At 36.7% G+C, this 14,567-nt stretch overlaps 1 protein-coding gene across 2 annotated transcripts in view; it reads right to left on the reverse strand.

Annotated features, from left to right (window-relative positions):
• The window catches only part of LRRC49 (leucine rich repeat containing 49), a 127,971-nt gene that overhangs the window by 94,885 nt on the left and 18,519 nt on the right, over window positions 1–14,567 (reverse strand). For both annotated transcript variants that reach the window (XM_059912861.1, XM_059912860.1), the window contains 2 exons: window positions 10,720–10,786; window positions 5,752–5,895 (listed from right to left, as the gene is read on the reverse strand). In XM_059912861.1, coding sequence (XP_059768844.1) covers window positions 5,752–5,895; window positions 10,720–10,786 — 211 coding nt within the window. The remainder of the gene's footprint in view (window positions 1–5,751; window positions 5,896–10,719; window positions 10,787–14,567) is intronic.

Raw genomic sequence — 14,567 nt, forward strand, 5'->3', positions numbered from 1 at the left:
CAACAGTTTAAAACTATGCAGATTATTTTACAAGAAAAATTCTACCAAAATATTCAAGGAACAGATCATCTTTATCTCATATAAGCTGAGATTTATACCAAATAGGAAATCAAAATAGGGAATCACAGAATATTAAAATAGGAAACACTCTTCAACTTATTTTATGAGGCTAGTATAACCCTGATAGCAGAAAAGAACAATAAAAAGAAATTACAGGTCAATATCATTTATTATCATAGTTGTGAATATTGTGAATCAAATATTAGCAAACAAAAAAGGAATGTGTATGATATATAGCCCATAATATATATAACAACCCAAAATGCTAGAATGACTTATCATTACAAAAATCTTTTAATATAATTTTCAAAATTAAGATTAAAGAAGAATCCATATGACAATCTAAGGATTGTAGAAAAATTATTTAATAAAATCCAACAACCATTCATAATATAAACTCTAAGCAAACTAAAAATAGAGGATAATTTCTTCAGACTGATAAATGGCATTTAGCAAACATAGACAGTGATGCATTTCCTTTAAAATCAGGAATAAGGCAAGGAGGACCACTTTTGTTTCTTTATTCAACTTTGTACTAGAGGTTAAGTCAAACTTCAGTCTAGCTCAGTCAAATAAGTAGAAACAAAATATATAATGATTAAAGAAAAACTATCATTGTTCGAAAAAAATTATAATTGTCTAACCAGAAAATCTAAGATAATCTACAGACACATTATTAGAATTGTTAAGTGTCTGAGCAAGGTTTCTGGATTTAAGGTCAATGAACCAAAATCAACTGTGGTTCCATATACTAGTAACAGTAAGAAATCTATTTCTGACCAAAAAAATTTACAATGACAACAAAAAAGTATAAGATATATGGAAGATATCTAACAAAAACAAATAATGATCTATGGAGAAAAGCATAAAAATCATCAAATGAGACATATGAATTGAGAAATGTGCTCTAGTCATACTTTGCCATTCATATTAATATACCATGTTCACATTATGATATTGAGCCTGCAATGTCATAAAAACATCAGCTGTCTTCAATTTAAAAGATAGTCCAATCAAACAGACCAGTAGGGTTATTCGTGAAACTTAACATGCTATTTTTAGAGTGTATACAGAAAAAGAAAAGACCAAGATAATTTTTTTTAAAAGGAAGGAAGGCTGGGAAAGGAAGGAAAGGGAAAGGAAGATTGGGGACCTCATTCTACTAGCTCTTAGAACATAATAGAAAGTTATAGTTATTATGACAGTGTTATATTGGAACATGGATAGAGACCAAATAAACAGACCAGAGAGGCCAGGCACAGACCCACGCATGTGTGGATATTTAATTTGCTAAAGGAAGATACTGCCAAGGGGAGAGGGAAGAACAAAAAGAATTCACTTTTCAATAAAACGTGCTGGGACAATTGGTAATCCATGAGAAAAAAAAAAAAAAAGAAATTGGATTTCAACTGCACATCACAAGCAAAAGTCAATTCCAAATAGATGAAACACCTCTATGTGAAGAATAACTTTAAAACTCTTGATAGACAACACAGAAAAATATCTTTATGTCCTCAGCCCATAAGAAAGGATTTTTCCAACAAAAAGAAGAAACAATAAAGGAAACTATTGATGATTTTTACTTCTGTTTCTCAAAAGACAGCAGAAACAAAAGAAATACTACAGATCAATATGAAAGAGAAAAAAAAAATGTTATTACAATGGGCAAAGGATAAGGCTATTTGCAGAAGAGGCAATCTCAATGTCAAAACTGAAAAAAAGATGAAAGGCATTCAATCTCACTGGAAATTAAAATTAAAATCTCAATATAATACATACAATTTCATAGTTACAAGACTGGCAGAAATGAAAATGTCTGACAACATCAAGTGTCACTAAGGTTGTGAGGTTAAAGGAACCCTCGGGTAATGCTGATGGGAATGTAATTTGGTACAACCACTTTGAGAAAAACGTGGTGCTAGCTGATAAAATGAAATGATGTGCATAATCCTGGCACCCAGCAATGCTTCTCCCAAGTATCCACCACTGAGCATTATTTTTCAAATGCAGGTTGCAACCAATTTTTCATTCGTCAAGAAATCAATTCAGTAGATTGAGACTAACTTTTTTTTGAGTCCAACATTTTTTAATGAGATAGAATAGACTAGGATATACCAGAATGGATTGCAGTAAGGGTAGGTATAGTCATGAAATGCTTGTTTCCATTATTTATAATGTACTCATATAAATATGTATTTAATTACTGGGTTTCAATGTAAATTTTATTTATTACTATAGATTATGGCTAAAAAATGTCTGAAAGCCACTGTCCTGGAGAAATTGTTATAATTATGCACAAAAAGACATGTACAAAAATGTTATTTCTTCTTAATGACAAAAAATTAGAAATAATATTAATGTCCATAAAGAGAAGAATAAATATTTAGTTACAATCACACAGTGGGATACTATATAACAATGGAAATTAGTGAACTGGAGCTACAGGTATCAACATAGATAAATCTCAAAGCATAATAAACGTAACTTACAGAAGATATGTACAGTTTGATGATATCATTTACAGAACACTTAAAAGCATGCAAAACAATTACTTCATTGTTTAGGGGTATATATATGGGGTTGTTTAGGGATATATACAGGAAAAGGAAAAAGACATGCATAGGAATAAACACCAAATTCATAACTGTGGTTACCTCTGCAAAGGAGGGAGGGAATGTGTTGGAGGAGGGTTACATAGTAGGCCTCAACTATATTGAAAAGGTTTTTACTTATCAAGTTCATTGGTGGACATACAGATGTTTGTAATATTATTTCCTATTCTTTGGGAATGTCTGAAATGTTTCATAGTTTTTTAAAAGGGAAAGATACCATATAAACTTAAAAGACATTTGGTTAGAAATTTATAAAATTTCCAAGAAAAAGATCAGTGAATTTAATACAATAAACAATGACTTTTCTATGTCGAAAATACCAGTGAAGAAGGTTTCTGATAAGATGGTAAAGTAGGTAATGCCTTTGTTTCATCTCCTTCCCAAGATTCAATGGGTCAAACAAACAAACAAAAAATACACAAAATGAGTGAATCCATGGAAATGATAAAAACAAGAGAGCTATTAATAGATCAACATTTTTGATGAATTTCAGGAAGGTGGAAAGCAGATAGGATCTCACTGGGGATAACCCTGAACAGAGAAAACTGCGGCTCAGAACTGGCAGGAGAGATGCTGCACTGCAAATGCAGCAATTCCTTCCAGAAGAACGCCACCTTCCACGCTCAGAGTCAGTACATACAAAGAACAGGCGTGGACTATGGGTAACTGTGGCTAATCAAGTAGATGTGTTATTAAAGATCTGTCTACTCAACAGCTATTCCTGGAACACCAACAAACCCACCCCACCCCCAGCCCACTCCCACCCCTGTCATGCACACACACAACCGGGTACAGAGCAGCTGGCTGAAGAAAACCTCAGCTAGAGCCTCAGGATCTGTTCTCCAACAAAACAGTATCAAGGAAGGATGGACAGCATGGGTATTTTATCTATGGAGATGGTTAATAACTGCTACAGTAGAACCAGAGGGGGAAAAGGAATGGCAATTTCAGCTGACGCAAAAGTTACTGAAGTCCTTCTTACCCGCACCCACACACATACACAAAGTAGTTTTTCTTATTTTGGCAGTTACAGAGTGAGGCTCCCTATTCCCTTCCACTCACGCTAAAGGGAAGTCAGCCAGTGTGTGGGATTCAACAACTTACACAAATCTAGTGATCATTCTAGGGAGAGATTTTGTGGTTAAAAAGACCTATTCAGCTGCACAGGAGAGCCAGCCACTCCTTAACATAGTCCTTCATTTAAGGATTACCAGCTATTGAGGAAAATCAAAACCACAAGAGAAAAAAAAGCAAAAAGAATAAGTATGATAACTGACCCTGGAAAAAAGAAGAGACAATTTAAAAAAAAAACCCCAAAAAAAGAATCCTCAGATTTAAAAGTCTCTTGGCTCTTTTAGGAAAAGGATGCTTCAAAAAAGAAATAGAGTTGGAAAAGTTTCTGATTTTTTCTTACACATATATTCACAATATCCAATCAATTAATATGCATGATACTTATTATCATGATAATTATACCATATGCATAATACTTAATAAATCTTTTTCACTTTTAGATATTAAGACAATTTCCTTTTCCATAAGATGTTTACTGCTGCCTAATCTATAACAGTAATGATTAGACATAATACTCAATGGGAAATTCGGTAAGCAAATTCCTGGATGTGTATTATACATTTTCCAAATGAAAGACAAAACATAGACAGGAATACGCTAAGGCCAATAGATTTCTGTACTCCACTCTACCAAAGCTTTTTGGATTCTTACCATACCCAATGTCCCTAGGACAGATTAAGTCCAGTCTGAACAGTTCTAGAGACAGCAATGTAACAGATTAATATGGGCGCCTTTTAAAATAAACAAGCCATTTCCAATATTTAAATCCAGTCTGGGGGAAGAGCTGGCAGAATTTAGAGGTTCTGGGATAACTCCATGTCTTAGAGAAGGTTCTGAAATTATCCCAACCTCCTAGAAGATATGAGCATTACTTGGCTCAGACTTTCTGGGAAAATTTCAAAATGAAACCAATCTGTAAAATGAGGCCTAGAGATAAGGCATCATCTGTCTCCCAGCTTTTTCCAGTGTACCACTTACAGTACATTTAACTATTTACTAAGGAACTCAATGTCTTGAAAAAGTTAATCAGATTTTACCTTTAAAAGTGCTTAAACGATACCCAAAGAAAACCTAATGTAGTTTTTCTATTCCATGTAAACAAAGGAAACTTGTTAAAAGAACAAATGTTTTTATAAATCCTCAGATGTCTTCTTGGCCTGCATCAGGTCATACAGCTGAAAGTCGTGTTTCTAGAGCTCTTCATATATGCACAAGTTCAAAATACCTGAGCATCAAGCTGTGATTTAGTTGCTAAACTTGAATAAAACTATAAATCTAACGAAGTTCATCCTCAGAGTTTCAGAGTAGCCTTTCTATATAGTTTTGTCCCCACAATGCCAACTCTTCTTCCTGCTCACATGCCAGCTTTCTACAATATTTATATCTTTTTTCAGAACCAGCAAGCCGAAAAGGACTCTAGCGATGATCTAGCTCAATGTCCTCATTTTAGAGAAAAGTAAACTGAGGCTTACAGAGTTAAAGTGATTTACCCAAGGTCACATAGATAATGAGAGCTGAAGCAGGCCTGCACTTGGCCTCTCATGTCCTATGTAACAATGCTCTTTCCACCATACCAAGCTGCCTTTGAAAAACTGCAAAGAATATGATATTTATGCATGTCTTCAAAGCCCTCAACCACTCTTCTCTGTGCCTTTTCCCTCTTGGTGCAACAAGTTATCAACTTTCAGTCAACAATAACCTTCTTTCTTATTAATTGTATTCCTATAACAACACAGGAAAGGATTCAGTATTCATTTACCACTAGTTGATTCATTTACTGATAACACTTGTGCTCCTAATTTTACATTTATCTTTTAGAATGGAAAACACCACATTTCCCAAATCAAAATATTATAAAGCTTAACAATTATATTCACAATTTAAATTCAGAAAAAAACTAAATTACTTTAGATTCTTACTTTGCAGACAGCAATGCTATAACATTTATTTCATTCCCTTAAAAGAAAAGCCAGAAATCACATATTGATTCCATTTTAATACTCACCACAAAAGTGATTTGATTGTGTCGCAGGTTAAGCTCAGTTAGTGAATCCAGCCCATTAAGATTATCAACATGACTTAAAAGGTTCCTGGCAAGATTTAAAACTCTCAAATCACACAAATGATTGACATTTTCAATTTTGGTAATCTGTTAAAAAATGAGGAAGGGATGATTAGCAGGCATAAATCTCAGATGTGCATGTTATAAAAACAAAAGACATAGTCATTGAATTCAGTGACAAGTTTATATAAAGACATTTCAAAATCTATTTCCAGTTTCCTCTGTTGTAGATATTGTGAAGTTACTTAACTTGTGAAAATTAACTAACAGAACATATTTTATAATTTGACCATGGTAAGTATATTTTATCAAATAATCAATAAGTCCATTGCTTGGGCATCTCTAAGTGTCCAACACTGTGCCAGGTCCCATGAAGGTGAAGAGAAATATACGTACTAGCTGTGAAATAGAAACTGTGAGCCCAAGGCATAAGCTCACAATGTTTTGATCAAACAAGATTTTTCTGAGAGAAAAGGCAAGGAAAAGGAATGTTACCAAGTTCCCCTTTTTAATTCTCCATTTCTACTGCAGGATCCTGAGAGCAATCAAGAGTCTGAATGGAAAAGATTCAAGGAACTAGAATCCCCAGTAGAGGGTGAGGATGGATATTCTTTATTAGTGAAACTGCTTAAGAGAGGAGACAGATAATGTTTAGGCAGGGTACAATATGGTGGACTTGAATTATGGAATATACACATGCACATAAGCACTGAACTGCAGCAGAGGAATGTGAGTTGCACAAGTAAGGATAAGTTAAAGGGTATAGCCCATGAAATGATGAGAGCTCAACATGACTTTCAGCCCCACTACTGTAATACAGCAAGCGTAGCACAACGGGATGAGTTTCTACATGGCCCAGAAACAGGGCTTCTTGCAGAGGGCTTCAACCTTTTAATGTAATGTACTTAAGTAACAATGAGTTATACACAACACTTTTCTTCTGAACATTAAAACAAATTTCACAATCACTGAAGATTAATTTTCTCATCTGTATTGCCATCACAATATTATTTGAAATTTTCTATTTAACACTTCAAAGCAGATATTGGCTAAAATAGCCTTTTTTTTAAGATTTATAATCCAGTTTTCTATGATATTGTTTGGACCTTCTCTTATATTCGAGAAATACCGTCTAGATTTCATCTACATTCAAGAGGAGAAACCTAAGTATATTTATCGCAAATTCAATAATATATAAAGATAATATATGACCATGCTTTAAAATTTGTCCTGAGATTTTTGGTATAACTAATGTAAAATGAAAATAAAATCTGTAAAAGAAGAAACAAGGTTATCAGTATTTGCAGATTACAGAGCTGTACAGTAAGACATAGACAAAAACATTTCAAAACTAAATAGGTGATAGAATTTAAAATGTATAGATTCAGCAAAAAGTAAAATAGATACTGTAGAAAATCAATAATAACAGCATAAGCTTGAGAAATTCTGCTAAAATACTAAAAAAATAGAGATAGGTAAATGGAAAAGCAATATGTAAATATATACATAAATTTATACATATACATAAAGCTTTTCTGAACTCAAGAAAGATAAATATACAGAATGAAGGGGTACATAACCTGTATATGGTGTCTTCTCCCTTCTGCTAATAATCCTGGGACATTTCTTTTAGAAAACTACCTTTCTCCAATTCTATTTGGTCCTGGTGGGACATATAATTAGAATGCCTACATCTTAGTTTGGTCACTCTGGAAAGAAACGTTGTTAACTCTTATATATAGGTATCAATCTGTAATTTTTAAAAAGTCACTGGGGATATTGTTCAGCTTCTTGGTTTGCTATCAGACAGGTCAGAATTGTGTGCAACATCTCTGATGGAATAGTCTGTTACTTGTTGCAGCCATGGACAAAGTCACAGGCATAGAGCAAATGACAGAAATTTCAGAAAAAAGGTGGTGTAGGGTGAGAGCAGAGTTCTTGATCAGTTAATAAATTTCACAGCCAGAAGAAGAGATGATAGGAATGTTCAAAAGCCTAATCCTGGGTCACACTGATAAGAGAGAGTCTCAAGGTAGACAGGAGAGCTTTTTAGTACGTCTAGGAAAGCTGGATACTCCAGTCTTATGTATGTGTATACTAGTAACCCAGACTGCTCTATCTGGATAAAGACAACCTTCCTACTCAGCAATAGGAAAGACATCTGCTTTCAGGCAAGCAACCACAGAAAGAGCCAGCTCTCCCTGAAGGAAAAGATCTCACTGAAAGAACAGATTCTTTTTGAAGCACATTTGTGTCCATGTTAAAGCAAGCGTTTACCAAGAGAACATTTTCTGGTAGACAAAAAAAAATCTAGGTCATAAACTGAGAGTCAACCTCTCATATTCCTCTGTATTCTTTGCTACTCACATACAATCAATTGCTAAATCTTAATGTTTTTACTTTTTAACTATTTATCCAATCTGCCCCCTTGTTATATCCCTATCACTACAACTTTAAGTTGCCATCACTTCTCACCAAGATTATTGAGTTAGTCTCTCAGCTGTTCTCTGTCTCCAGTTTCACCTCCCCTCAACTCTTTACATTCCCCAATCTGTTTCTTGAACACTATCACTATTATTCTCAATGTTTTCACATCCATAAACCAATTATATTTCATTTCACAATGTACACCACGTATCATTTTTATTTCCAATGGAAGTAAATTCAAAACACAAAAAATAGTCACTTAATTTTCTTTTAGTTTTTTAACTACCTGATGCTATTTTTTTAGAGTTGCACGTTGTTTCAACTTGAATAGTGTATCTCCTGACTTTTTAGTCACCAAGACTGTCTTTGCTTTGAAATACTCCAAATTTTTGTTTATTGGATTTAAATATTTGAAACAAGACTCAGATTTTCATTTAACACATAACACATAACACAGGTCAGCTAACAAGGTAACAAGGTGACTTGTTCTAATATATAGACCAAGTGATACATTATCCATTTACCAGTTGCTCTTATAGATCTTGGGTAATGCCCATGAATTCTTAAATGTATATTATAATATAAAAACCACATAAATGCTTATTTCTCATATATACATTTTAAAATAAACTTAAGAAAAATATTGCTACCATAAAATGTTTCACTTATACTGATGAATGGTATTTAAAATAGTGGGTTACAGAAAGATAAAATAGCAATTCCTTATTACAGCATACAAAGCCTTCCACAGTCTGGCCTTAAACCTACCTCTCTTGCCTCATCTCTCACCATCCCTCAACATGTGCTAAATTCTCCAACAGTAAAACATACTTATCATGTTGTTTTTAGTCTCAGTGCTTTTATATATGATGCTCTCTTACTGACAAGACTCTAATTCTTCTTCCTCTTTCAACACCATCTAACTAACTGGGTAACTTTCCCTCTACTAGAGTGATACTAACCAGCCTGCAGAGCTGGACAATTCCCAGGCATCAACACTCCTCCCTCTGAGTGCACACACAGGCAGACATATAGATGGGGCTGGGATGAGATTAGAACCTAGCAGATGTGGCCTATCTAATACATCTATCAAGGTTTTATTAATTATATTAGCTTTTCAACAAAATGATTAGGACTAACAGCTATTAGAAGGCCTAAAGAGATCACACTGAGGCTTACCCCTGACCAACTGCAAGTGGGAGATTTGTTCTCAACAGGCAGGGACACCCAGATCACCCCACAATGTACACTTACCACCTCAGGAGGGGTTTTACCTTCTGCATGAGTATGTAGCTCATGTAGCTATTTATAAATAAGTACTCATATTGCAAAGACTAAAATTTAAATGTAAGAGAAAAGGGTTAAAAAACAGCCAAGATGCTCTGCAAGAGAAGAATAAGGAGAGGGAACATAACAAACCAGACAGAGAAATTAAGACAGACAAATATATGGGTAGACAAACTAATCAAATGCAATAATGATCCCAGGTTATACAGTAATCACAGAATTATAAATCAAAACCATAAGGGGACACCACTTTATACCAATTCAATTGGCACAAATTAAGAAGTCTGAAAATTCCAAATGTTGAAAAGGATGTGAAGCAACAGGATCTATTATGTGTTACTGGTGGGAGTATAAACTGGTACAATCGCTTTGGAAGACAATTTGGCATTAACTTTTAAAGTTACACGTTTAAATAACCTGTGACCCATCAGTTTCACTCCTAGATATATACCTTAGAGTACATATGATGTATGGAAGAAACATGTACAAGAATGTTCTTATAAGTACTATCCTAATAGGAAACAAACAAAAAAAAAACCAAACAAACAAAAAGGAATCAACCCAAATGTCTATCAATAATAAAACAGAGAAAAAGGTTTTTGTATAATCAAGCTGTGGAACATACAACAATAAAGATAAACTACAGCTATGTAGTCAAAATAGATGAAACTCAGTAACATAATGTTGTATCCAAAAAGCAAACACTGGATGACAATATATAGTTTGACACCTTTTTTTTAAATTAAAAGACAATACTACTAAACAATATATTATTTAGACACATATGTATGTGATAAAACCAACTAAAAACACCAATAAAGGAATGATAAATGTGAAATCCAGAATAGTGGTATCTTGGAATAAAGAAAGAACACTTACATAGAAGAAAATCATTAGTAATATTCTAGTTCTTGGGTTGGGGTTGGCTATAAGTTAATAAAAGACTAAATAAGAATCAAAATTGTCATAACTATAAGAATTCTAAATGTTTTATAAGTTTTATCTGTCACTTACCACTGAGGAATTACCAAACCTTATATAAATGAGCTTAATACCTTAATACCATAGCTAATTTCAGTGAATCAGTAAAGTAACTCTGGAAAAATTCAACACAAGTGTAATTCTTAAAACTTTTATATGAAATTTCCTAGAGTTTTTTCAAATAAGAAAGAAATAAATAAAGGGCTTTAACAATACCTGATTTCCATGAAGGTCCAAGACATCTAAGCTTTTTAGATTCTCCAGATTTGAGATTTTCTTGATTCTGAAAATCAGAGTAAGTAGAGTAGAAATACAGATGTACCACATCTACTGTAAATCAAAAACTCTAAGGCATAACTCATTTTCATTTATTCTTTCTAGATAGGTAGATAGGCAGGCAGATAGACAGACAGACACAGAAATATATATAGAGAGAAATATAAAATTATATATTAAAACCTTTTTTCATTGATTTAATTATAATATTAAAGATGCAGTCCCATTGCGGAAATGTCCCAAAGTCAGCTTGAAAGTCCTATGTTTAGGAAAGAACAATCCTACTTCTAGGAACTTTAGCACAAGGCACTTATTCAAGGCAATTCCTTTCACCTTAGAATACAACCTAAATTCCTTACCTCAGTCCTCAAGGCCCTAAACTCTCTGGCTACTGACTCTTCCTCCAGCTTATCTCCTACCAAGACTCCAGCGCCCCCACTCACTCTGCTCCAGCCACAGGAGCTTTCTTGCCATCTCTAACTTGACAAATTCATTTCTGCCTGGGGTGTTTACCCTTGCTGTTTCTTCTTCCTTAATGTTCTTCCCCCAGAACTTCACATGGTTCACTCCTTCACGTTATTCAAGTCTTGGCTCAAATATCTCCTTGGAGCAGCCTTTCCAGATGACCCTATCAACAAGAGCTCTTGAGGAGAGACCTTCAAGATGGCAGAGGAGTGAGACGTAGAGATCACCTTCCTCCCCACAAATACATCAGAAATACATCTACATGTGGAACAACTCCTACAGAACACCTACTGAATGCTGGCAGAGGACTTCAGACTTCCCAAAATGCAAGAAAATCCCCATGTACCTGGACAGGGCAAAAGAGAAAACAGAGACAAAGAATAGGGACGGGACCTGCATCTCTGGGAGGGAGGTGTGAAGGAGGAAATGTTTCCACACACTAGGAAGCCCCTTCACGGGAGAAGACTGCGGGTGGCGGAGGTGGGGAGCTTCGGAGCCGCGGAGGAGAGCGCAGCCACAGGGGTGCGGAGGGCAAAGCGGAGAGATTCCCGCACAGAGGATCGGTGCCGACCAGCACTCACCAACCCGAGAGGCTTGTCTGGTCACCCGCTGGGGCGGGTGGGGGCTGGGAGCTGAGGCTCGGGCTTCGGTCGGTTGGATCGCAGGGAGAGGACTGGGGTTGGCTGCGTGAACACAGCCTGAAGGGGGCTAGTGCGCCGCGGCTAGCTGGGAGGGAGTCCAGGAAAAAGTCTGGACCTGCCTAAGAGGCAAGAGACCATTGTTTCTGGGTGCGCAAGGAGAGGGGATTCAGAGCGCCACCTAGACGAGCTCCAGAGATGGGTGCGAGCCGCGGCTATCAGCACGGACACCAGAGACGGGCATGAAACGCTAAGGCTGCTGCTGCGGCCACCAAGGAGCCTGTGTGCAAGCACAGGTCACTCTCCACACCTCCCCTCCCGGGAGCCGGTGCAGCCCGCCACTGCCAGGGTCCTGTGATCCAAGGACAACTTCCCCGGGAGAACACACGGCGCGCCTCAGGCTGCTGCAACACTACGCTGGCCTCTGCCACCACAGGCTCACCCCGCATCCGTACCCCTCCCTCCCCCCGGCCTGAGTGAGCCAGAGCCCCCGAATCAGCCGCTACTTTAACCCCATCCTGTCTGAGCGGGGAACAGACACCCTCAGGTGACCTCCATGCAGAGGCGGGGCCAAATCCAAAGCTGAACCCCAGGAACTGTGCAAACAAAGAAAAGGAAATCTCTCCCAGCAGCCTCAGGAGCAGCAGATTAAATCTCCACAATCAACTTGATGTACCCTGCATCTCTGGAATACCTGAATAGAAAAGGAATCATCCCAAAATTGAGGCTGTGGACTTTGGGAGCAAGTGTAGACTTGGGGTTTGCATTCTACATCTAATTTGGTTTTGGTTTTATGTTTATCTTAGTTTAGTATTTAGAGTTTATTATCATTGGTAGACTTGTTTATTGATTTGGTTGCTCTCTTCCTTTTATTTTTATATATAGATATATATATTCTTTCCTTTTTCTCTTTTTGTGAGTGTGTATGTGTATGCTTCTTTGTGTGATTTTATCTGTATAGCTTTGCTTTTACCATTTGTCCTAGGGTTCTGTCTGTCCGTTTTTTGGTTTTTTTTTTATTAGTATAGTTTTTAGCACTGGTTATCATTGGTGGATTTGTTTCTCGGTTTGGTTGCTCTCTTCTTTCTTTTTTATTATTACTTTAATTTCTTTATTTGTAATAATTTTTATTATTATTTTTTAATTTTAATAACTTTATTTCCTTCCTCCCTTCCTTCTTCCTTCTTTCCTTCCTTCCTTCTTTCCTTCCTTCCTTCCTCCCTCCCTCCTTCCCTCCCTCCCTCCCTCTCTCTCTCTCTCTCTCTTTCTTTCTTTCTTACAGGGTCTTGGTGCTCTGGCCGGGTGTCAGGCCTGTGCCTCTGAGATGGGAGAGCTGAGGTCATGACAATGGTCCACCAGAGACCTCCCAGCTCCATGTAATATCAAATGGCAAAAGCTCTCCCAGAGAACTCCATCTCAATGCTAAGACCCAGCTCCACTCAACGACCAGCAAGCTACAGTGCTGGACACCCTATGCCAAACAACTAGCAAGACAGGAACAAAACCCCACCCATTAGCACAGAGGCTGCCTAAAATCATAATAAGGTCACAGACACCCCAAAACACAGCACCAGACATGGTCCTGCCTACCAGAAAGACAAGATCCAGCCTCATCCAACAGAACACAGGTACCAGCCCCCTCCACCAGGAAGCCTACAGCACCCAGTGAACCAACCTTAGCCACTGCGGGCAGACACCAAAAACAACGGGAACTACAAACCTGCAACCTGGGAAAAGGAGCTCCCAAGCAGAGAAAATTAAGCAAAATGAGAAGACAGAGAAACACACAGCAGATGAAGGAGCAAGGTAAAAACCCAACAGACCAAACAAATGAAGAGGAAATAGGCAGTCTACCTGAAAAAGAATTCAGAGTAATGATAGTAAAGATGATCCAAAATCTTGGAAGCAAAATGGAGAAAATACAAGAAACGTTTAACAAGGAACTAGAAGAACTAAAGAGCAAACAAACAAGGATGAACAACACAATAAATTAAATTAAAAATTCTCTAGAAGGAATCAGTAGCAGAATAACTGAGGCAGAAGAACGGATAAGTGACCTGGAAGATAAAATAGTGGAAATAACTACTGCAGAGCAGAATAAAGAAAAAAGAATGAAAAGAACTGAGGACAGTCTCAGAGACTTCTGGGACAACATTAAACAAACCAACATGTGAATTATAGGGGTCCGAGAAGAAGAGGAGAAAAAGAAAGGGACTGAGAAAATACTTAAAGAGATTATAGTTGAAAACTTCCCAAATATGGGAAAGGAAATAGTCAAGTCCAGGAAGTGCAGAGAGTCCCATACAGGATAAATCCAAGGAGAAAGATGCCAAGACACATATTAATCAAACTATCAAAAATTAAATACAAAGAAAAAATATTAAAAGCAGCAAGGGAAAAACAACAAATAACATACAAGGGAATCCCCATAAGGTTAACAGCTGATCTTTCAGCAGAAACTCTGCAAGCCACAAGGGAGTGGCAGGACATTTTTAAAGTGAGGAAAGGGAAAAACCTACAACCAAGATTACTCTCCCCAGCAAGGATCTCATTCAGATTCCACGGAGAAATTAAAACCTTTACAGACAAGCAAAAGCTAAGACAATTCAGCACCACCAAAGCGGCTTTACAACAAATGCTAAAGGAACTTCTCTAGGCAGGAAACACAAGAGAAGGAAAAGACCT

This window comes from Balaenoptera ricei, chromosome 2 (assembly GCF_028023285.1).
Source record: "Balaenoptera ricei isolate mBalRic1 chromosome 2, mBalRic1.hap2, whole genome shotgun sequence".
NCBI classification, from domain to species: domain Eukaryota; kingdom Metazoa; phylum Chordata; class Mammalia; order Artiodactyla; family Balaenopteridae; genus Balaenoptera; species Balaenoptera ricei.